At 44.3% G+C, this 25,597-nt stretch overlaps 2 protein-coding genes across 9 annotated transcripts in view; one reads left to right on the top strand and one right to left on the bottom strand.

Moving 5' to 3' along the window:
• The window catches only part of ebf3b (EBF transcription factor 3b), a 67,854-nt gene that overhangs the window by 30,469 nt on the left and 11,788 nt on the right, over positions 1–25,597 (top strand). For 2 of the 8 annotated variants that reach the window (XM_006783736.3, XM_035904717.2), the window contains exons 7-10: positions 9,280–9,361; positions 11,358–11,475; positions 16,234–16,364; positions 16,508–16,634. In XM_006783736.3, the coding sequence (XP_006783799.1) occupies positions 9,280–9,361; positions 11,358–11,475; positions 16,234–16,364; positions 16,508–16,634 (458 nt within the window). Of the gene's footprint in view, positions 1–9,279; positions 9,362–11,357; positions 11,500–16,230; positions 16,365–16,507; positions 16,635–25,597 lie in introns of all 8 variants that reach the window. The other 6 variants (XM_006783735.3, XM_035904716.2, XM_035904719.2 and 3 more) reach the window with 3 other exon arrangements.
• The window catches only part of mgmt (O-6-methylguanine-DNA methyltransferase), a 62,504-nt gene continuing 38,451 nt past the window's right edge, over positions 1,545–25,597 (bottom strand). Inside the window, exon 5 of the mRNA XM_087850181.1 lies at positions 1,545–1,730. Coding sequence (XP_087706307.1) covers positions 1,545–1,730 — 186 coding nt within the window. The remainder of the gene's footprint in view (positions 1,731–25,597) is intronic.

Here is a 25,597-nt window from a genome sequence, read left to right as displayed (position 1 = left end):
CTTCCAACTCCACAGGCAAGGTCTTGTGTTGTAATGTAAGCGTAATAATTATCAAACAGCATCGGGGGCTCTGGGTATGGGCTTTAGCAGGGGGAGAGCATGTTTGATATGTAGAATCAGCCCATAGTGCATCCATAGAGGGTGACTAAATCGCACGGTTCATGGATCACATTAGTATTGCTCTGCATCCACCCTCGCACTATAGGTGATTTCCATTTAGACACACATTTCCACATGAAGATAAATATGACTTGAATCGTAATTTCCCTGAAGTAAATATAATACAAATACAACATAATACAGTGTCAGGCCAGGCAGGCTAATAGATTACTAGCGTGTTTTCCATTTGTATGGTAAGTGGTGAACCTAGGTGGTGGTCTGGCGAGTAACAAATTGAATGTTTAATCCATCTCAGTGCAGATTGAGGGTATCAGAAAGATCGGTAGTCGTGCGAGTTCTCTCGTGACTGCTAGTATATTAGATATTTTTACTCTTTAGGGGTTTTAGGAATGTTGCTGGATTAACAAAAGGTGCAAAGTGGTAGATAAATTCAATTTCTTATCTTTTCTGAAGTCATCTGTTATTTTTCAAACGGGTATTTGGATTTGACATGCAGTCTTGCAGTCACTCACTGGTGTAATCTCTGATGTTGGATTGCAATAACACTAGCTCTGTTTGAGTTAAATACTTATACGCTTTTTTATGACTTTCAATTACAGAATTTAATATTGCACTTTATGTGGAGCATTGAATTATTAACTGAAACCTCTCTTACCACTTGACACTCACTGTTCAGGCTTCTTCCTTATATGCTATCGAGATCTTTGCGGGGAAACCGTGACAAATATGTGAAAGATACGCGCCCTTAATGTTACCAAACATTCTCTGAGTACATATTTAATTCTTTAATAAATGTTTGCTCTGGCATTTTGGAGAAGCTAGATTAGCGTCGACTGCACGGCGTCTCATATAAGTGTGACAAATTGATATTTTTATATAGCTTAATCTGTTTACTATGATGTTTATGCGAGGAATTATTACAAACTAATTAAAGAAATCACTTTGATATAATTAGTCAGATTTCAGGAAGCTCATTAGTAGTAATTTGCATGAAAAATAAGCCCTGTAGTGGTGCTTAGACCCAGCTATCCGATCTGTGTTTTATCTGGTTACACATCAACCCCCATTGTTTGTTGTTTGAGGCTGTCTGAAGTGGCCCACAATATTTTCAGTCATTGCCCTGAGAAGCGGTGGGGTGTCTTTCAACAAATTCCTCCCCTAAAGCAAGTCAACCTGTATGTGGAAGAAGACACACGCCTCTGTGTACATAAGGCAGGAGGAGTGAGCGGCAAAACACTGTCTATTTATCTGTCAGGTTCCTGACAAAGAACTGAGCTGACAAGTATGGGTTTCCCTCAGCAGAGCAGGGGGGCTTTATTCACCGTACTTACATGCCCAGTCTATGCCCAGAGACTCATGTTATTTGCAAATCACACTCTTTGAAAATTCACAAACGGGGCGAGACATGCCACGCTATGAGTTTGTCAGCTGCCTTCACAACAGCTAGCTATATCGCTAACAGTGTGCGTTTCGGTAAGGAAGCAGCTTTCTCTTAGCATTTGCCTCGCTGTCACTTTTTCCAACACATGCGTTCCTTGTGTCTTCATGCTTGGGGTCTCTCCTCCCTCAGAGGGTTGCCATCTTCCCTTTGGACTGACAAAACGCCCACGCTGAAATATGAAAAAAAAAAAAAGAGAGAGGGGGGAAAAAGGAAAAGAGATTCCTGGAATTACATCATTCTCTGCTGAAGCAGTTTCTCCACAAACCTGTGTGCAGAGTTTCTCACATTTAAAGGATGATTAAGAAAAAAAAAGTTGCCTTAATTTTTTCTTCCTCCTTTAAAAGATACCTGGCCTATCTTAGGCTTTGGGGTTGAAAATGCTGATACAAAAACAGGACCTGTTTATTCTTTATACCCTTTTCCCACCATCGGCGAAATCCTTCCCTAAACATCCGGACAGAGAAGCACTTGTGTGGCGCTGATGTCACAGACCTACCTGGCCTCCCTCTCACAAAAGCTAAGGTATCATTAGCTAGGCCCACACAATGGCCATTCAACCAAGCCACTGTGCTCCTCAGGACTCTGGAACAATGTTATTTTTTGTCTCAGAATTATAAGGACAGAGTTTTGCAGGAAACCTGACAGACAAAACCTTTTAGAGGTAAATGCTCCAGGCGGCTTTTGGGTTTAATCTTTTCCCATTAGCATTTCACCCCCCCCTCTACACACACACACCACCACCACCACCTCCACCCCCTCTATGCTCACACACAAAGACCATATTTACAGGGTCAAAAGTAAAGGCTCTGGGTCTCTGGAGACTGCTTTTTGTGTAGATCTTTCCTATATATTTGCAACACTTTTTAGAATTTATTTAGCTAATGGATTTCACTCGGGCTCCTGGGTAGCTCACTAAAATCTTAAATGTGTATTTGTTTGTGGTGAATTGTTTTTTTTCTTTTCCATAACAGAATAAGAACACGGATAAATGAATATAACACACCCCTTAACTAAATATCGTGCCAAATTTTACACATGCGCACGAGAATATTAAAAATTATTAAGCCATAAAAGCGGGGGTTTATATAATAGAATTGTTTTTTGTCAACAATGCAACAGCTATGCCATGGGTTCATATGTGCTACCTTTGTGTGTGTGTGTGTTTGGTCTCATGTGTGCGTGTGTGCACATTCACTTACGCTCGTGTGTGCACGTGTGAGTGTGTATGTGTGTGTGACTCCATGTGTGTGATTCATTCCAGGGCAGTTTTAGTCCTTATAAAATATTCATTTTGGTTGTGCAGGGCCCTGTAATTGCCATCTCTCACCCTGAATTATTTATACCTCGCACAGACTGACAAAGCTTTGCCATACGGCCCCAGATGAATCAGAAAGCAGCCATCTCTGCTGCCAACAGCACTGGGCTTTCACACAAATATGGCAGCCACGTCTCTCTGCCTGGCCTCTCTTAATTTGACATTTTCTTTTTCCCCCTGCCTTTGTCCTAGGTGCACAGAAAGGTTACCTGTTAGCTTTAAGCACCGACCCGCTCTCTGTCTTTCTATCTTTATACCCCCCACCACCTACATGACAGTCCACAGTGGGTGTTTTTTTTTTTAACTCTTCTGAGAATGCGTTAATGTGGTGCCGATGTCGCAGCCTCATGTTTCATGATGGCTTACCAGTTTTGACAGCCACTTTAGATGTATGTATTATACATTAGTAATAATACGATGCCGAAATATACTTGCATACATTTGAGCACGCATGGGCAGACAGCAAAACCACTGACTCACTGACCTATATGTTACACACACACAAACAAACGCTCATATACATACGCATGCAAATTAGCCCCTGCTGGCCTGCTGGGTCCAGCAAGGCTTTCTGTAAATGGTCAAAGCCCCCCTGCCGGCCTTGCCTGTACAGATGTGTTCCTCTCCGTCTTGCCTGGGTCTGATCACTCCAAGGTGCCACAGGAGAGAGACGGCGGCGGTGTATGGCTCTCATTGTAAACCCGCTCTGGGGCCTTCCAGAACCCCACGTCCAACACCCTAAATACTACTATTCACCCTGGCCAGTTACTCCAACATATGCTTATCTTCCATCTCACTAGTGCAGGGAGGTGCTGACTGGTATTTCCTCAAGGCCTCAAGCTCCAACGCTGACCAGTAATCAAAGCACCATATTTCTCCTCCTGCAGAAAAATAACCTGGAGATACCTCCATGCCGTCCAGCTGGTGAGCAGAGTAAATATTCCTCAGGGCTGTATTGTGGATGTACGTGATTATTTTTGTAATGTCAGCCACCTCATGAGGAACACTCAGACTGTCACGGTCATTATCAGTAATCATCATCACATTTCTGTGGTGCTTATGATTAAGTAAAATCTAGGAGTTCCAGTTTGGATGTAGATGATGCCGGCACTATAGCAGCAACCAGTGTTTTATTCGTTTTTACAACAGGGCCGTGCAAGACAAAACAACGCAGAATTATTTATGTTTTGTGTCTTATTATATTGTGTTCAAAGTCCTAGTAGAGAAAAAGCTGTATTCAGAGTAAAACAAAGAACAGCGTGCAACAGTACACAGCCTCAGCAGTATCTTGATGTGAGGGGATGGGAGAGGCAGAGAGAAAGCTTGGGGCTAAACATGCAGTATGTGGCGGGCTGGAGCTAAAAGCTGCATAAAGCACACAGCCTTAGTCCACTGTTAGCAAGTGATGGATAGTTAGCAGGAGCTTCGAGTCTTCGTCTAATCTGTTACAGTAAACCTGTGCCAAAGCCTGAAGGGAATCAGTGGGGGCTGGCTAGGAGTGGGTTTGACGTGAAACCATTTGTGAAGACGAGCGATTCTCTTAAGTAAGAAACTAACAGTGTCCAGTGAGGGAGAGGGATAGTTAGAGAGCGAGAGAGACAGGAGGTGAAGAGAATGAGTGAGAGTGCGAGAGAGGGAGAGAAGGAGGAAGAGATACAATAATGAGTCCTGTAGCCATGGAGTAAATGAAGAGGGATTGACAGAGTGAGGGATCCTCAAGTGAAATAATGTCAATGCCACTCTGCCCATTAGAGAGAAAGGGGGATGGTGGAGGAGAGGGTAAAGAGGGATGAATGGAGGGACACAGCTACATCTTACGGTGGAGAGGAAGCACATAAATTATTTGTGACACCCTCACAACACACATACCACCAACAAAAATATGAAATATGAAACAACAAAATGAACTGACAATAGCAGCAGGAAAAAATAAAGAAATGAAAACAAAAAAGGCCTTGGAAATACCCAATAAATTCTTTGAGACACGTTGTCGGGATATTTGATGCCGAACAATAATAATCACAGTGACATCTGCCTTGCTGCTCTCAAAGGAGACGGGCAGAGCCCGTGAGTGGAAGGGGTTAATCTTCCAAACCCAATAAGGTTGGATAGTGAGGCACTTGTTCCCCGATAAAGAAGTGATAGGATCTGTGGGTCTGGTCCCTTGGCGCTTGTACAGGGGTAGAGCAAATATTGTTAATGTGCTGTGGTTTACTTCAGCTAAGGCGAGAAAAACAGCTCTGCTTGACGAGAGAAGACAGTGGCAAACATGAATATGACGGGAATGGCCACGGAGCTCAGTTCACCCTCCCAGGGACTTAACTGGCACATATATCCGAGCCCACTCAGTTGCATAAATAAGTGTTCGGGAAGATTAAGATCTATAAGTGTCTCTATTTCTCGTTTTACCTGCTCCGCCTTGTCACAACAGGGATCTGAATGCAGTTCAGTGAAGTGCTTAATAACTGGAGCAGTAGGTAGGGAAGGCAGGAGGCTTGACATTAAGACCCTGGCGTTTTGGAAATCCGATACGCTATTGACCCGTGTACTACTATCTCAGCGTAGAGATCTGGTGTCAGCAGATTGTAGTCTGGTGTTGGGAACCGTTTTCTTACAGGGCTCCTGTAACAGGGGCCCATTGAGTCTGGGAGGCAGCTGGGGCCTGATGGGCTGGAGCTGGGTGGTGATCGATACTCACCGCCCTGCAACGGATGACCTCACTGTCATGGCTGCCGGCTGTGGACACTGCATGCTAGTCATTAGTGCCGGGGCACCAATCAGGAGCTTAGAGTTGTCAATACCTGACTCTTACAGAAACCATGGCCATCTGTCAGTGTATTGTGTAGCAGCCTAAGTAAATATGGGCAAGCTCTTTTGAACAATAAGAACAAGGTGTACTATTAGAGCGCGGAAAATATATCCTCATGTAAGCAACTAAAGAAACTGGTGGGTGAAAACACGTTTTAAAAAAAACTGACTTTTTTTTTTGTAAGTCATAAAAAAATCCGAAAAAGAAATGGATCAAAAAATGTGAATGAAATTGACAGGACAGCTAGCCTCCACTGTCGATAGAGCCTTCTTAATAATACAACATTATCCTTATTTGCCCTCTTCACTCAAATCAAAGGAATGGACATTTATGCATGAGTGACATCAACCCGGCAATTAAGTTGGTCATTTAAACGAGAGAGGGCCTTCCTCACCTCGCCTGTTTGTTTTTTTCCCCCTCTCCCTCTCTTCTTTTTTTTTCCTATTCCTCTTCTGTTTGATGATGGGAGAGGGTGAGCTAGAATTAGGGCGATGGGTCTTCCTTTGAGTGTCAGCCTAAAATGATCAGAGTAAAGATAAGAGGGTCTAGCAGCCCTCAAATCAGTCAAAGTGCCAAAGTCGGCCTTTTTCTCCTCAATTACCGGGTCTGTGAAGCCAGGGAGTGGAAGGCGCAGAGCCTGCTGCATTACTAAAGAGACAATCTATTTCCCCTTTGACCAGAGGGAGAGAAATCATTATGGCATGATTAGTAGCTTCAGCAGTGGGCGAGCATGGAGGTACTACAGGAGAATCGTATTAATTGCCTTAGACCAAGGCATGAGCAGGATTGTTTTAATGTTGATTTGTGGACCTGTATGACTAGCTGTCGGAGATAAAAGCTGATGTCAGGTCTTAGTTATACTGGCAGACTTCGGGCATGCAGACAGAGAGGGTTGATGTCAGAATGAGCTTCTGTGGCTACACCGAAAGTCTTTCTCTATATGCCTGTCAATGTCTTCCTCTTTGTCTTCCTTCACACTTCATAGTTTTCCTCTACGCCTCCCTCTTTCCTTCCCTCTACTCCTCTCTTTCTCTCAGATGGACTACACCCCACCCCACCCCACCCCTTCCCATACACCCTTTCTCTCTCTCGCTCTCCTCCAACTGATAGCTGCCTTGGCCGATTATTTCATCCAGTGCGGTCCACTGAGAGCCTCCTCTCCCGGCTTTGGAAGAGCTTTAATTAGCCATGTTAATATCCCCTTCATTGGCCTTAATATCACTCAACACCTTCCTCCATCTCAGCGGCCACCAGGGTCCCCCTGTCCTGTCAGAACAGCTGATTATTGAGAAGGATAGCTTTAATCAAACCTAATTGCAGTTCATTCTTTCTCTCTATCCCCCTTTGCCCTCCATTGCCAACATCTAATGGCAGCGACGACTTGATATCCCATTAAAAAACAATTAAACAACCTCCTTTTGTCTCTGTGCGTGCCAAAACACCAGCACAAACTTCTGTAGATATTTAAGAAGTAAAAGAGAGAGAGAGGGGCCTTGTCTTAATTGCTCTCCTTTTCACCAAGGACCAATTTGCACTGTGCTCATGGAGAATCTTAACCAACTCAAATGTAATGGATGCTATAGCGCTGCCACTGCTGTGGACTATGAAAATTAAGCTTATCTTTTTAGGAGAGAAATTGTGCTTAATTGCCTTCATAACAGTAAACATAAAGGAGCTACTTTATGATAGCGTGGGCACTCAATTTCTTGTGTTTATTGTTTCTTAACTTTTGGTTTTGCTGTAGTGGGAACAGTATGTAAAAGCATTAAAGTATCCCAGAAAAGAGACAAGACTAACTCTGAAAGTAATGTGTTTCTTTTATGAAGTCAATGCATTGCTTGGGAAATATATTCTATCTCTTGCTTTGACATAAATTGTTTACCAACCGGTGATGGATGTACGTGCGCATGCCTGCACGCACATATGCATGTAGATGTGTGCACACGCGCACACAAATGCGCACCACCCGCCTTGCCCAATCTATATGAGAGGCGACAGACAAATAAAAGTCGTATTTCAGGTCTGCTTTCCGCAGATGTCTGCTGCTCTACATTATGGCTCTTTGGGGAAATAAAAACAGGGTCAGGGAATTAGAGTACATAATGGTCATTTTGATGATCAGCCAACAGATGCAACCCGAAAACACAGTGAACACAATCAAGCGAAATGCACTAATGACAAGTCAGGTTTTTTATGGCCTCACCACACACCGACAGGCAATCAGCATTCTGGCATGGGTTAAAACGTCTTTTATTGATGTCCAAGCCAAAGCTTCTTGGATGTGGAGTGAAAATATTTTCTCACCTCTCCTCTCCCTCCTGGGCCCTCCGCGAAGCACAAGGTATAGGAGTCTATCGAAGAACGCTTCTAAATGACCAGTGCATGTGTTAATGTGGCCGGGGTTAGAAGGGTCATTTCAGACGCTGATTTATGGCTTGGCCAGGATCCCACTGGGCGAACGAGAAGTCTTAAGTGTTGTGAAAGCGTCCTCGCAGGCCACACAAGCCACTGTATTTAGCTGAATGAAATGTCCGTGCAATCTATGGTGCAATCTATGGTAATCCAATGAGCCGCTGCAATTCTGTGAGTCAAGTTAGTATTACAATGAAAACCGCAGTATTGCATATAGTAATGCTAGTGCAATGTGATGAAAAATAAATATCACAGCGCTGTATTTATAATGAATCGGAGAAAGCAAAGGCGCAATCAGTCATGATTCTGTGGGGAGAATTTGCAAAAACAACAAGTCGATTTCATTGTTTATTCTGTGTGGTTGTGCGGGATTTTACACAATGGGCAACATCTGAGATAATTTCTCTTATTGGTCTTGTTTTTAGTTTTCCTCTCTTTAACTATTTGATGTCTGTAACGCCTCATCTGATATACAACTCTCAGTACGAGGGCTTATCAATAAATTCAGCAAGACCTGAGAAGGCGGCTTACAAACTAAGCAAGCCCAGATCTCACTCAGACGTGACATTTGTTCAGAGACGATTAGCCAGGTTGTAATTTGTGGCATAATTGCCTCACCCACCCACAAGAACATGGGTGTGTGTATGCGTTATGTGTGTGTGTGTGTGTGTCTGTCTGTGCGCGTGTGTGTGTGTGTGGCATACGGTGGTCCCAGGAGTGTCCGCCTAATTGCCTGACAGGACTATAAGTTTTGTGGCGCGCTCTCACCTTGTTAGGTCCTTTATCCCTGATGCTCTTCAAACAAGACCTGGTCACAGGTGGGCCTCATTTGCTTCCCTATTGAACAGGAGAACTTTAATTGCACAGGGGGTGTCCTGGGATTAAAGCGGTGGGTGGAATATCAAGTGACTTCCTATATGTTAGTGGCAGATGGGAGTTGGGAAAGACCCGTGAACTCAGGTGAGAGGATGAGATCACAAACAGCTCTAGATTTTGAAAGAATAATAAAGAGTGCGACTTCTCAAACCGAGATACCGTGATGCTCACACGGTGAATGAACGAATGTGGAAAATGGGTGTGCTTGAGAAATCCTGTTGAAATATTCTGTCACCTCGCCAGCTAAAATTCCAGCTTCAAAAGTATAATTAATATTTTTGCTTTTTCTTTTCTGCTCTCTCACAGATTCTTCCTAAAGTTCTTTCTCAAGTGCAATCAGAACTGTCTGAAGAATGCAGGGAATCCACGAGACATGCGCAGATTCCAGGTGACTGAAATCTATTTCACACATATGCTCTATTTCTGTCCCTGTCTTTCACTGTCTCGCTCTCTTTTTGCAGACACGCACGCTCTCACACACACAGGTGTGCAAATGCACAGCCACAGCTGCTCCACTATACTAAGTCACACTGACACAGATTCACATATGAATACATTTTTATTATTGGCACTGAAGGAGGCAAAAACCAGGCAAAGAGAGAGAGAGAGAGGGATTTTGTGTCCTGTGTGCTCTTGGACAGAATATTTATTAGGGAATACCATCTGACACAAATAAGGATATAGGATTTAAGAGTGCCATCAATTGTGTCCCTGACAGCTTTCTGAGCCTCTGCACAGAGGGGAGGACGATCCAACCAAATGTAACAACAGTGTTAACTCACGAACTGTCTGGCAGCGGAAACGCATACCTTCTTGCACATGCATATCTGCAAGCACGCCCACAGGCAGACACACACACATAGACATATAGATAGATGTGATACACGCTAGGAACCCTTATATATATATGTTTTATCCACATATGCATGTACTTTATGTCAAAACCATGCTTTTTAAAAAGATAATAAAACATTATTGTAAGCTAACAAAATGCCGCCAGTTAAAAGACATTTTTACCGTCTCTTAACTCAGTCTTATCTAAAGTGTCAAATAGTTAAGCCTTAAAATGATTGACTCCCTGTTGTTCCATTTGTCTACCTATCCTACTCAGCAGCCCACATCACCACAAGCAGCCCACTAGGTCAAGGTGAGACAGGGAGAGTTTAGTGTGATTTGTCCTATCAGGGTAACGGCAGCCTACAGGAGGGCGGCCGTCACTGGCAGCACTGTTTTGTGATAGACACATAAGCCAGCATCCTCCAGGAGGAAGCCCAGATATGAAACAGACAAGACAGGGTGTCCCCTCCTGATGTCACTACCATCAGACCTCCCCTGCCTCTTCAAATCTTCCCTCAGGCTGAATGTGGACTGATGCGTGACAGCCACTAAGGGCTTTCACCTCTCACTCCTATATGTCAAAAGGAATGCAAGAACTTTTTGCATCACTCTTTTTGTGTAACTATATTATTTTCCCAAAACACAAGATGTTTTTACTTTTTATTATCATCGATTGCCCTTATTCCAGCAGTTAGTATGTCATTTGCCCTAAATAGATTTCCCAGATGTGCCACCGTAGGTGTTTCTCTGGCTAAAGTTGTGTATTCTGCATGCCTTCCACTCTTCTTATTACCCCCAAAACCAGCTGGAGGCCAGAAAGGGCCCAATCCATCATCCTCAGCTTGGCCCAGCTCTGAACCTGCTCACAAGAATGGAGCTCTTTCACTTCCCCTTCTCTCCCCTCCTCTCCCTATACCCCCACCTACCCCAAACCAACCAAAAAAAGCACCCCCCTAAATTCCACTGCTACACCGAGGTCACTTACCGGCGAAGCAAACCTGAGAGGGGCTCTCTGTTTCCGGCTCAGAAACACTTTGGCCATTCACATGTGGCTCACTGTTTGGAATGTGGTAGCCAAAAAAACAACAACAAAAATAAGCATTATGAAATATGGAGTATGGCTTGGAATTTGATCCTAGTAAAATGTTTGCTGAGAGATGGGCTAGAGCACTGTTCAGTTGCTAATGACTCCAGTAATATTTTAAAAGGGAGGCCTTCCATCCTCAAAGAGATGGACAAGCTGATCAATAATACCGAGCTTCGCCTATGATGACAGTTGGTAGAGTGGGTAAACGGAAATGGTATTTTAGTGATCGAAATGTCAATTAGCTGTACACAAATGCACGACAGTAAAAAGAAAAAAGGAAATGGCAGGGAGGGGAGGTCGATGTAATGTGATCTGTCCAAAGAGGACAACCAATTCATGAGCTTTAGTACCTGGACACAACAAACTATCCCTCAGAATGTCCCTAAACTTTTACTAAAAATGTACTATTATCACCTTCAAACTTGCTCAATGACATGTTTTGCTTTTATTCCTCTCGCAGGTTGTCGTATCGACGACCGTCAATGTGGACGGCCATGTCTTGGCTGTCTCTGACAACATGTTTGTACACAACAATTCCAAGCATGGGCGAAGGGCTCGCAGACTCGACCCTTCAGAAGGTACGCCTCCTTATCTGGAGAATGGTAGGCACATTTTTACATCTTATAATTTGCTACGCTCCTTTTTCTCATAGTTTCTTTCAGACTTCCTCCCATTTTTTTCCTCCCAGATCACACACCTAGTTGCTTCTAGTTGCTTAGAAGCTTTCGTTCCTCCATCACTTTCATTTTTTTTTCACTTTTTAAGTTGCTTTTGGCCTCACTCATACCTGCTGTTATGTCTTGATTGGAAGCAACATGCATTAGTCAGTGTTTATCATTTCAGTATCGCCAGCGAAGATGATAATACTCGGACTAATTCACTCTTTTAAAATGTTATACTACTTCCAGTCTCCCAACGCACCTACATTTGTCTTAAAAGCCAATGTGAAACATGATCAAATTGCTGAAGAATTTGGCTGTGAGGTCAATTTCCTGCCACTGGGTTCTGCAGTTTTAGCTGTGAGAGAGCTGAAACAGGGGGAGGAAGGAGAAAGACAGAAAAGAGGGGGGAGGTAAGGGGGGTTGCTAGTGTGTGTGTGTGTGTGTGAAACAGAGAGAAAGAGAGAGAAGGAGAGAAGGGGTGTGGGGGGTGGCCTATGAGAAAAACAGAACTTACTGTTTTTCTTCCAACTGATTCCATATGATAGACTGATTGCCTTCTCAGCCAAAAGAGAGAAAAGTAGGACCACCAAACCATGGGAAATCCAAAAAGTAAAATGCACTAAACATAACCTTCTGACCCTTGTGGCCTCCGCTTGCAGATGGGAGCACACACAGCTGAAAGACTGCAAGGGAAAAAAAAGAAAAGAAAAGTTAACTGACTTAGCCCAATTGTGCAAATTGCTTATTTTCAGATTTCAAGGACCAATTATGGCTAGGCAAACAGTTTATATACACCACTGACTAAAACAAGCTTCTCTACACATTAATGGGCATTAATGGTTCTATCACCAAAAGCAAATGTAATGTTTAATACAACAACGACTAATACAAAAAAAAAGAAAAAAAAAGACCAGACAATTAATATATCTCAGTGCTCTCCAGTCCTAGTGGGGGAAAAGCTAATCTATTTGTTTTTGTCTTTATTAATGACTCCTCTACTGGAGAACAAAATCAAATAATTAAAGTCCTGCCCGGAGCACCAAAGTCATTATGTTCGCTGACGTTCTGTTTGTGTGTTTCACGTTTATGACACGATAGGTGTGGATCGCCTAGCAACCAGTTTCTTAATGAGGAGAGCAATTAAAGAGGTTGAGCCCTCGCCTCCATGTTCCCCCGCTCCCATGGGACCCCCTGTGTTGTGTGTGTGTGCGTGTGTGCACCCTCGTGTTCTTTACAGGTTACCCTAACCCATCCTTTTTTATTCTACCCTTCACCACACTCTTCAAAGCAGCAGAGTGACGCCCCGTAAAGCAAGAAAAGAAGCCATTGTCAACCGCCCAGTTGAACATGTCTTTGTCTAATAACTTTAATACACCTTCCCTCTGCTTAACTGTGTGTGCTCACACAAGTTGAGATTTGTTTTTTCTCCTTTTTCCCCCCTCCCTCCCTCTTAGGCTCGGCTCCATAACAAACTAATTTAACATGCATCAACTGCGATTGCTCACTTTGTTTGCGTCACCTTTAACAAACAGAAATGTGACACATGAGAAAAGGAGAGCCGGTCATAAAATGTAATTCCAGCCATGTCCTCCACACTGCTTTGACAACTAGCAGGCAGACAGCATGCTTTAAATTAGCAACACATTCTTCCTTGGGAGTTCACTGGGCGAGAAGCCTTAGATATGTGACTGGCTGACTGACTGTGTGGCTGAAACACAGAGGCATCCTTCCTCTCGGCTCACACCGCACTTGCACCGACTGCCTCGCATTGATCAAGAAGTGCTGCCCCCTGTTGGCAAAGAGGGGCCACAGCCTGTGGATGACAGACTGAATCTCGCCATGTGACATTTTTGTTCACTTGTGTGTACTGTCACACAACAAGCATATTATGCATTCAGACATGGATGTTCTTTGTGGCTGCCTGTCACTCAAACATGTATAGATTCAGGCTCAAAGGTGCATAAACATGCTCACAAATAGCTGAGTCTTTCACACAGGGCACCCCCCCCCCCCCCCCCCCACACACACACACACACACAGACACACACGAACAACCAGCACTGACACACACAGAATTTCTCTCTCTCTCTCTCTCTTTCTCACTTACGCAGACACACTCGCGCACACACACGTTCCTTAGCTCAGTTCCACCATTATAGAGCCCCAGACAATATAGGAGACTCAGCATAGAGCCTGCAGCGCCTGCCTCATTTGCATGCCAAGTGGCTGTAATGCTGTTAGGGTTTATGCAATAAAGACAAGTGAATCCAGACTGCTGGGCCTAAGAGGAAGAAAGAGAAGGAGAAAAGAAGGGGGGGAAAAGGAGAGGAGGAAAGGAGAAAGAGAAGGAGAGAGTATGAGAGAGAGAGGCTTAGAGTGAGCGAGAGAGAAAGAGAGAGAGAGAGAGTCAAAGGGAACAGATGGCCCAGGGAGAGGTAAAAGGTATAATCCCATCAGCTGCACTATCAACCGACCATCTGGACATCCCACAGCACAATTACAACACATTTCAGCAGGCAGAACAAAGGACGGCTTCACGGGGCCACATCAGACCTGTTTGAGTGTCACAATACTAGAGCTAGGACCTCCTCCGCTCAGATCTTGGATCGGTTTTGACGTCCTCCTCGGCTAACCCTAACCAGAAACGACAAAGATTAGAGCAGATCCCAGATCAGCACCCCGCGATCAATTCACAGCAAAGGCGATCTTGGAAAAAAAAAAGTCAAGCAAACAAACAAAAATGGACAAGGGTAACGTTTTAGCAAACACAGAGAGAGAGAGACAAAAGAGCCCCCAAAACAAGCCATGACATATGAATTCAAATTCAGTGAATTTCCTCAGCTGTAGCCCAAAGTTTGCAAAAGACTTAGTGGTTCAACACTCAGAGCGGCAGGGCGGCTCTTTGCATCCTCATCCGTCCACTCCTCATGATGCCTATCATCTGCTGAGGGGGCATTGTGCGTGTCTGTCATCAGATCGCCTGCGCTGACTGTGTAATCCACTTCGCCACGGTCCCCATTCAGCACATGCTTCCCTCTCTGTCTGTGCATTGAGACATATGCAAATTTTTAGGCAGAAGGGTGGACGGCTTAGGGCCTCAGTCGCTGCCTCACCATGGGTCCTTCTGCGTGTGGGAGGGGGCACTGGGATTTCCGAGGTAGTGCGTCTGCGTGTGTGTGGTTTTGTGTGCGTGCGCCTGTGTGTGCGTGCGTGCGTGATTGTGTATGCGTGTCGCAGGTTCCAGACTGCAGCTGCCCCCCAACAGTCACCGTCACCATCAGGCCCACTTCTTGCCTCCTCCTCCTTCCTGCCCCCCTCGCTCTCTCATCCCCAAAGTCAATTTGTTTACAGTAATTTTGAAGGGTGAATTATTTGCTGTAATCGTCCGCACTGATGAAGGTCAGGCCCTTAGAGGGGGCCCAGCATGCCCATAGAGGGTTGGTCCTCTTTCAGACGCTCTGCTTCGCAATTAAGGAAAGCAAATGTCACTCCTCCAGGCCTCACAAATGAAAATCTGTACGAGGTGATTAGCATGAAGTCAACAGCGCCTGTTAAAGTCAGATTCCCTGTAGTACCAATGTGTGTGTGTGCACTTTATGGGCACGGAGAGAGAGCAAACATGACCTGAACAGACCCAACAGCAAGGCAAACAAAGGGAGATGTCTTGTCTGAGGTGATCCATACAACAATGGCTGACTGTGATTTACTTACTGGATGGAAAGGATAATAGAGGTTTAGAAGTGAGCTTGTAAAGGGGAGAGAAAAAAAAGGAACTTGCAAAATAGTTGCTCGTATTTTGAGGATAAGGGAAAACATGCACAATTCATAGTGTATTAAAAGATATTGATGGAAATAGATTAAATTTGATATTGCTATTTTATGGCTAGCTGTCATGCTATTTCTGTTGTAAACACAGTGTTGTGCTGAGCACCATATTAAGGTAATGCATCAAATGACAGTGAATGTGAGGCACCAGATCACTCAAATTAGATTATAATAACAACCCAGACTGTTGATGAATGGCAGAGCTACGTAGCAGAAGTCATGCCAGATGAAAAGCATTGTAATAAACAATATGAAATGGATTGAATCGATCACAAAAAGAGAGAAAAAAAAAACACAATCTGAATAATTCATGAGTGCATTTCACGTTATGAAACCTGAAACTACGCTCACCGCCTGCACTGTACTGCACATGAAGAACAAAGGTAATGAAATAACATGAACCAGCAAAGCTTTAGCTTGTCATTTCCACTTTAACAGCCTGTATTCTTGACTCATTTAAGATGTGTTCAACTTTGAAATTTTACTGTACATGCGGGTGCATGCTTAATCAATTCTGATAGCTACATTTGCCCTGACACATAATTTGCTCCATCAAATCATTTTCCTGGTGAGCCTGGCGTTTAGCCTTTGTGAAGTGGACCATTTGAAGGGTCTGCTTAACTACACCACTCCAGCGCACTGATAAATGATTTTGATTCTCGTGCCTTAAAGGACAAATCCATCATTTTTTTTTCCAGGGGCAATTTCCATGATATGTCTTTTGTGAGAGAGATATGGAGGGCTCAACGTAGAGGTGGCGCAGTAATGTGTCTGAGTGGAAGGAGACGTGAGGCCTAGTGTTGAAGCTTAGGTGCTGAATTTGCTCTTCTCTTTGTCTTGGATAAGCAGCCACCCCATGCATCAAGGCTATCAGTCCCAGCGAGGGATGGACCACTGGAGGTGCCACTGTCATCCTCATAGGGGACAACTTCTTCGATGGCCTACAAGTTGTGTTCGGCACCATGCTTGTATGGAGTGAGGTACGATGTAGAATTTCACATTTTATACTCAATTGAAACCCATTCACAATATTAGAATAATAATTATTAAGACAAACTTTCTAGCAAGTAATGACCGCTTATACCCTCTTTTCTTTTGCCTTTTTTTAATCTCTGTGATCCAGCTCATAACTCCCCACGCCATCCGCGTCCAGACTCCACCTCGGCACATTCCCGGTGTTGTGGAAGTAACGCTGTCCTACAAGTCCAAGCAGTTCTGCAAAGGCGCCCCTGGAAGATTCGTCTATACCGGTGAGTCAAAACTTCCTCCACCCTGCTCTCCCTTTTTCTACAGGCTTATTCATGTACCCCCGCTTTTCCCCCTTCCTTCTGGATGGAGCCCCCAGCCTTAAGTCCAGGCACTAATAATGAACTAACCGTCCGACTTGCTGAATGTTGAATGTGTGAGATTTGCACTGCTCGTGAAAAGCTGTTGTGGAGGGGGGCGACTACAAGTGCAACTCGATCCCTCTCTGACCTGCCACCATACAAGGTCGTTGCCAAGCTCTGTTAGAATCAAGCTGTCAGGAAAGTTATTTCTGCTAGTACTCTTTATCTGTTCTTTAGTGAGAAAGATAATGCTTTCTGCTAATGAGCCAATTTTTTATAAGCCAAAATGTTCTTACAATAAATCAGATTAGAAAAGCCATATCTACTGTGGGTTAAGTGCACACATATATCTGGTTATTCTCATGTATGCTGAACATGAATTCATAGGAGAGAATTAACGGCAAAGAGGGAGAGATATGTACGTGAGAGAGAAGGGGAGTGTGTGTGTCACACTCTAAGTAAAGGATCTGATTATCTTGGCTAACAGAAGGAAGTGGTGGTCTTATCTGTCATCATTGGTGAGGAGACAGAGGTTCTGGGGGTCAGAGCCTGTCTGACCTGGAAGCCTCTGACTGTTCCAACTCTGATGGGCAGAATGAAATGGGGGTGCGTCAAGGCACTCACACTTCCCCCTGCACTCCCAAGCCTCCAAGCACAACCCTGGCCTTGCTACGCTCAAGGCCAGGGTTGCGCAGCCCCCCCAACTCCCTCACCCAAAATCCCCATCCAGACCCCTCCATCCTGGGGCAGCTGTTTCTCATCAAGTCCCCCCTCCCACTTCCAAAATCTCCAGCACCACCACCTCCACCACCACCCCCAACCACCCGTCCCCTTCTCCTCCAACCGTGCAGTCTGGCCCAGCTCTCCTGCATTTAACCTCCCTAGCAGGAGCAGAGCAGAGGCCAACAAGGCACTGGGATAATGAAACAGGAGTGTAGTGTGGCTGCGTAAGTGTATGTGTGTATTTGTATGAGAGTGAGTGAGGGGGAAATGTGTGTGTGTGTGTGTACATGTGTTACTGTGCAGCCCTGAGAAGGTGTATAAGTTAAGACATTAATGGCTTCTATAGCACCCTAGTGAAAGTGCCAGGTCCCTTAAGAACAGACCCCATTAGTCACAGAGGCTAAGCGGATTGGGATGATTACCATCAGGTTTTACTGGGGAAACGTGTCCCCTTCTCCCTATCTTTGTTGTTTTTTTTCCCACCATTCTTCTTCTCTGTCTTCCCTGGGTTCCTACTCACTTCCAGTTAGTATAAAGATACAATTACCCCTCGAGGCAACGGTGGTACAATTGATTAGTGTGGTGAATTAAAAGAGAAAGTCACCAATAGACAGGTCTGGCTCCTCTGCTCTGCTATTCCCTATGTGGCTTACCCTGATTGTACAGGGGTTGACGCTTGAGAGAACGAAACCGTTAAAAGAGCAGAATGCATAACGCTAGAAAAAGATATCGCTGGTTCCACACGTACAGTAGGTAAAAGGATGTTAGCTACATCTCTCGGACATTAAAATGACAATTGGCTGATGCATTGAGTGCAAGAGAGCAGATATTGTATTTAAGAATGAAACTCATTTCCAGCTATAGCTTTTCTTTCTGTTTCTGACTCTTGAGCAAATGGCACTTCATTTGCAAATAGATTTGGAGTTATAATAGCACATTACATGGGCTGAAAAGGGCATGTAGTGACACAGTGCTGTCTAAAAGGCACAGAAAGGCACGGTGTCATATTGGAGAGCACCGTGTGCATATCAAAGGTCTAGTTATCAAAGCATATGGCTTCAAGCATGACTTGAGAGCACGGCTTGAGAGGAGTGCCTTTTTAGACTTTTTTTTTATGTTGACTCTTCTTGCACCACCACCCTAATTGTGGAAATTTAACTCGCTCAATTTAAGAAATTATCACAAATTACCAAGAGTCAACACAGAGGAGACTGCAGTCAATTCGAACAGCAGAGGGACATGTCCTCACTCGGGTTAGCACCCTGGAACGGCTCCAAAACTCACAATCCATTCTCAGAAAGAGAGCACGGTGTAGTATATGTCAAATAATCCTGTTGGCATCGACTCTTGAATGTTTAAAACACTAATGAGACAAACAGACATACTATATAAAACTTGAGAAGCCTGCAGTTTACCGACTGCTTTAAATAGCTTATATCCGTTCTTTAAGTGGCACATTTTTAAAGGAATGACTTGTTGCCCATTTTGATGTTTTACAGTCTATACCTTTTACCTTCTAAAAAGCTTGTCGTCCCTTGGAGCTTGCTGATTTGTCCTCTGTCTAATCCATATATTGGTTATCTATTGGTCAGGACAAGACTGGTAGAACCAGCTGTCAGCAAGGTTGTAGAAAATCAAAAGGAGAAAGTCCTGGCTGTATCTGAGTCAATACTTTATTATACTTTTCACTTTATTAAACCCTAAATCCTGTATGTGCGGGCCAGATTAAATATTTCTAAACTAAAAGGTCTCAATTTTCGGGCCTCATTTGCAGCATTTTCACCTTTTTATTGCATACTTACATAAGCGTATGAAAGAGTAAATCATAAATAAAAACTTGAGTGTACAATTCATCCAATTTAAGCTCCTAATTGCATCAGAGCTTTTGGTTTTCTATCTTGGCCAAGTTTCCACGAGTGCTCCCCTCCAGGGGCAACGATGCGGGCTCTTGGTAATATGGTTCTGCAAGCAGTCCTAACACACTCAGCCACTATTTATCCTAATCAGTGACATCCACATAACCAGGATTGCTTAAAATGAACCCCTTCCGCGCCCCAGAAAACGCACATTTACCGGGACCCCATTTGTCATGGGTAAATTGAGGGTCAGTAAACTTCGCCTGTATCCTCCAGTGGGGATCCAGGACATGCATCATAACGTTAGGAGAGAATGATTGGCGAAGGCGAGCTGTCACACATTTGTCAGGGGGAAGGGAACATTATTTGCTAATTTCCCAAGCTGGGCACTGACAGGGTGCTTCGTCTTCAGACCTTTGGTGACCAGCATGGCTTCGCAGCTATTAGTACAAGTCAAGTGTTTTTTCTTTTTCTTTTTTCTCCCTTCACTGTAAAGTGGCAGTAATAAGAGCCATTCGTTCGACCTCACAAGACTGCAGCACACACTGGGTGAAGGATTTTTGGATGAAGCGGATGCCCCCATACAGTGTTCTGTTCTTGCCAGGCCATAGTTGTGGCCAGACAGCCTTGAGGGCTGATGGATCACAAACTTTCCTCGTCAAGGTGACGCTATCGACTCCACTGCACCAAAATCTGACAAAATGGGTATGAGGCAGTCATTCATCAACATAAGGACAAAGGGGTCATGTGTGCTTCACTCAATACCGGTGGAGCTCAAGAAATGTCAACCTTGTAAGGGATGGAAAAGGGAGATGTTGATAGTGCAGAAGTAAGGGTTCTTTGTAAATACACTTCCACTAAAGCTTCCTGCTTTATGAAAGTCAAACTATTTAATGCCAGTCTCCAACATGCATGCACCCACACTGAGCTGACAACCTCTATGCACAAATCAGAGATATAAATAGTGAAGTCCACTCCTCAAATCCAAAATTAAACCCACTTAATGCTCCGCTCTTAGAAAGAGGAACACAGTGTTACAGCGGTGGACCCTACTCTCCCTAAAAAAAGGGGAAAAAAAGGAAAAATTAGACAAACAAATGCAGACGTCTTTATCAAAGCACATCAGATAGGGTCCTGTGCTGTCCGGCTCGTGAATTGGCCCTATCCTTGCGTCTCCTCTCCGCCCTGCCGTCACTTTGAAGTTCCAGACTTAGAAGCTGATCAGATGAAGCGCTTCCTTTTCATTTCCTGTCCTGATGGGTTGGGTTTGGTACTCGGTTGGTTGCTGGTCAGCGACGGGGTGTGGCCTACAGCAAAGATATGCTATAATCAAAGGCATTCAAGGAGGTATGTAAACAGATCTGCTTTTGAGGAGCTCTTTGAAACACACACGCCAAACGACTTCATACTTCCGCACCCTTTAAAGCCACTCCGCACAACATTTGTGATATTTCTAAAAAAGGCTGATTTAAAGGAGGGAAAAGAAAATCCCCCTGCAGTATGAACTGCTACAATGAGAAAAGATGACATAGGCATTTATAAATGTCACTGCCACAGTCACGTGGGTTGTAACCAGTTGGCACAACAGTTTTAGCATGTGTCAAAGCATGTTATCCACTAGCCATATCCCCATACCTACCTGTCTCATTACAACTCTGGTATTTAGCACCAGCTCCACGGGAGTGGAGCAGACACTCATTGCCAAGTTAGATGGGCCTGGTTTGAAGGCCTTGTGAGCTTGTGTGGAGCACGACAAGGTTCCACGGAGGAAGGTCCTTGTGTCCAATTAGAGGGCTGACGTGACACGTGCTCGCACTCCCCCACTGTCAGGCAGCTTGTCAGGTAGGCTTTGAGAAGCACACTGTGGCATTATTCCACAGCGTGTTATCAGCAAGTGACCTGTGAAATCCAGCTCCAGGAAATTGATTGAAATAAGCACTTGCAGTTGAGCATGTATTTTCCCCCATTACATCTCTCTGTGAAATGCATTGTGGTTATCTTTCATGAGAAAAATGAAAGCATAGGTGCGTGCTTTTTTTCCTCCCAGTAAGGATGGTATTCATTGATTTAATTTTAATTGGACCCACTTTTTTGTCCCACAGTATCGTTAGAGGTCTGTTTTGTAATAGCTCTTAAAATGGATTGTCCTCACGAAGTCACAGCATCAGTCCTCTGCCACGGGAAAGATAGACACAGGAGGCAGGGAGGGGGGCTCTTGATAGACGAGGATCTTTCCCTCCTCCTCCTCCTCTCTTTTTCTCTACCTCCTCTTCTTGCCCCATTTTCAGTATGATCTGCACCCAACGGGCTTTAAAAGAACTCCAGCCTCCCGCCCCCTCCTCTGCTGCATTTTGATTGAAATTCATCGGCAAGTTTATTGAGAAATGAATGAGGGAGGCAGCACGGTATTGACTTTGAGAGGAAAACACAACTCATCTTGAATGAGGGGGAAAATGCGGCTGTAATTTAGCCGTCATCGATCTGTGCCCCGTCCATGTATTGATCTTCATTTTACAATATTAATTTGCGCTTGCAATCAGCTGTGAAGGGAACCCATTTGATTTCTGTTGGCCGGTAATGTGTGAAAGTCCGCTGACGTCCTCAGAGAAGTGGCACAAGTACTTTAGATGTCATCTAAGAGGATTGAACAGGTGTCTTCGGCCCTTTCTAATAATACCACCGATATGAAGGGAGTGTGGAATTATGGATGGGCAATCTGTAACATTGCTCCCTTTTAAGCGTGTTAATTACATTTTATCTGTTGCAGGAGCAATATCTGCTGGAGACTGTAACTGTCTGGGGTTTTTTCATCTGTATTGGCTCAAAGTTCATGAAATTTCAATGAACATTGATCTGTCTCCATTGATTTATCTTAACTGCAGATCTTTGAAATTTTAATTTCCTGTTCATCTTGAGACTGCTGGAGATGGAATCACTGAGTGATAACTGGCTGCAGTGGATGGAGATGATATGGTCAGTGTTAACACAGATGAGGTTTGCTTTGCGTGGGTTTGCTGTGAAAATTTCAATTTGCCTTGGTTTGGTGTTGGTTGATTTTTTTTTTAAAAGATGGTCTGCATGCGTATTTTCTGCTCTCAACACTGGAACACATTTATACTGAGGAGCAGCAGCATGACTTCTGGATATCACGCCTTCCTTGTACGCACAGGAGTACGTTTTAATTCCTTAACACAACGCCGTGAAGATATACGCTCGTCCTACGTCCGCAGCTGTTGAATATTGACGAGAAGAGGTCATTATGTGTGTTGATGCTGTTGTGAACTGCATCCATCTAACAGACTGCAGGTGCCTAGAAGGCTTCAGTTAGACTGTTTGACAAGTCACAAATGCAATAACACTTGAATGAACTTCTGCCTGTGCTGTTTATCTGTCTCCCCCTTTCCAACTCCCACTCCACCTCTAATTTGTGTTAAGGGGAAAGAAAAAAATAACTGCTCAATGGTGTAGGAGGAGTGGAGATAAGCTCGAAGCAGTTAAGTATAATTAGCGAAAGTAATAGCTGGCAAATGGCAACAAGGCTAGGTTTTTATCTCCTGGAAAGATAGAGTTATCGTAATAAGCTGTAATGGCTGGCAGGAATGCTAGTACTCTGTGCAAGCTTCCATTCAGGCTCATAGACTTAACAAGGAACAATTTCCTTTAAATTTACTGCTTTGCTCAAACATTTCCCTATGTTTTTACCTCGATACTGTAAGCCAATACAAGTGTTCAATCCGCTTTCATATGGACTGTGGGCACACTGTGCTGTATCGCCATGTAAGCACTTCTGGCTGCCAGAGACGGCCATGTTACAGTGTTCTTGTAGAGCGGTTACTCATGTCCTATTTCTAGAGAACATGGAGAAGGAGCAGCGGACCACACTCAGATGCCATGTACACGCCATCCACTCTACATTTTAAGTAAAGTGGCTCGACTGAGGCGGCTAAAGGAGCTCTCAGAGAAAATGTGTTAGTGGCATGAAAGGGTGGCAGATTAAGGCATCAGATCAAAATAAGATTGGGAATTGCACATTCCAGGCAGAGGAATCTCACTGAAGGCCTGCCATGCATGCCCGTGCGCATGCGTGATATTCAAAATTGGAAACGATATGGTCACAGCTGCACACCGAGTCATGCATTCCATTTCTTCATATTCTGAAACATGATCATTCACTCTCTGGAGAGAGAAAATGACTGAAATATTCATAAAAATGTTCTTCCAAACCTTCGTGAAGGGGAAGCGCACTCTTTATCACGTCTGTTCTTTCGTCACTTACCATGCTAATTTTCCTCACATATGGCAATAAATCCTTTTGTTATCAGCTGTTTAACTTGAAACGTATTCGCCGTCACTTTGTTGTCTCATTATATTTGTAAAATTTGTATCACGACAGAAATTAAACCCGGGGCCATCGCTGTGTATATAAGACAGGCAGGGAAAGAGAAAAAAAGAGATATAATTGAACAAAACACGTAACCTGTCTAAATCTGAGCCGAAAATGAGAGAAAATGAAAATTCTATTAGTCTCTAATGTTCCCTCTGCCACCTCCCAACATCCCCCCCGCATGTGCTCTTCATCTCTCCTGCAAAGTATTCAAATGCAAGCCCTGCCTTACCTCCCCGTGTCTCTTTTTCTCTAATTATCCATGAGGTCAGTAAGCAAAATGGGGAAGAAGCCAGGAGATCAATACAAATTATCCCTGAGCAAACCAGTGCTGACAGTTTGAATTGCAGCATATGTTTACCCAAAATCAGGCAATTTATCTTAATATCAGGCGAGTAATGCAGCAGGGGTGAGAGGTCACACAATCTCTCCACCTCATAATTACCCGCCTCTAAAACAGGAAAGTGGTATTGATTGGCCGCGGGCCGGGAAGCGGGCGTGACTGGAACGTGCCAGCGACCCCCCCACCCGTATCATACCTCCTCCAGTCCCCCCCACCCCCACCCCCCTCCCCTCGGCTAGACTCCCCACCCAATTCAGGATTTATGGGATGTGTGTGGAGGGTTTCATGTTTCCTTGCAGCGATTGAGAAGCCTTACAAGGAGGGGTAAGGAGGAGGTTAGGGGGAGGGGGGCATGCTTTGTCCACACCCTCACCCCACCTCTCTCTCCATATTGTACTGGAAGGAGCAAACAAATTCTGGCATGCATCGAGTCATGCCGGGGCATCACAGAGCTGCTCTTTAGAAGAGAGTAAAGTTTACGACAGAGTGTGAAGTTGGAACATAATGATGTGTCAAGGATTAAAAAAGACATGAGGTGAAGAGGTGGGGCTGCTGTCAATGTGTGTGGTGTGAGGAAAAGTAAGGCGAGTAGTCCCAATGATTCTTGTAAAAGCTCAGCACATGAAAGAAAATCTTTGCCTGAAAGAAAAAATGTGAGGCGCAATGCAACGACTGCACTCATAACACATTTATTGTCTAGATTGAATATAAGTGCTCAGTATATATCATCAGCAGCTCTTACAGGATTATTGACATTGTCTGTGTCTGTCTGCACTAGTGTACATGCTATGACTACAAAACTGTCAACTCATCAACTGACAGCACCGTTTAGCGCTAATGCAAGTCTCCATCAGCTGTCAAAAGCATTTGCATGAAATCAATAGCAGATGGCGGTCCGTGTCACCAATTTCATTATGCCGGGGTTGTTACAAAGATCATCTCCATGATAGATGAGATGGTGACATGTCGACATGTAGAGATCATGCCTGACGCTTGGACGACAACTGCAGGCGATTCTGCCAGGTGTTAAACCATGACGGAGAAAACTTTACATCTAATATCGGTTTAGTTCGAGGCGTTTCGATTCCTCCATATTTAGGTGTGTAATAAACTGTGAAAGCTGTCGACAAAATTCAGCATAAACCACATTTCAAGGATTAAGGAGACCCTACCCTCCAAAACATGCATTTACAGGAGGGCATCATTATCATTGGGAGAGGCACATCAAACAGAACACCTCTCCCAACCTAGGTCTTGTCCTGTACTGTACGTCTCTCCGGCTGTGTTCCCAGCATGCCTGGCGGGTTGTGTAGGCCCCAACTGAGGCAGAGGACAGGAGAGCGTGATGTATCACCCTGAGAGAGCCCACTGACAGCCTCTGATGATGGATGGCCTGATTATGGAGTGCTTTTTACACATACACAATTTACATCACACTGAGCAGCAGGGTCTGGCAGGACTGCCGTGCACATACACTCTCTCTCTGCCGGCCATATGCACTCACATCTACACACTCGTGTGTGTACACATGCACACATGTACGGGACTGCCAGAGTGCATAGATAAGAAGGGGAAGGGG

The sequence above is a fragment of the Neolamprologus brichardi genome, chromosome 13 (assembly GCF_056152115.1).
Source record: "Neolamprologus brichardi isolate AB-2024 chromosome 13, ASM5615211v1, whole genome shotgun sequence".
In the NCBI taxonomy this organism is placed as follows: domain Eukaryota; kingdom Metazoa; phylum Chordata; class Actinopteri; order Cichliformes; family Cichlidae; genus Neolamprologus; species Neolamprologus brichardi.
This window is presented reverse-complemented; position numbering and strand designations above follow the sequence as displayed.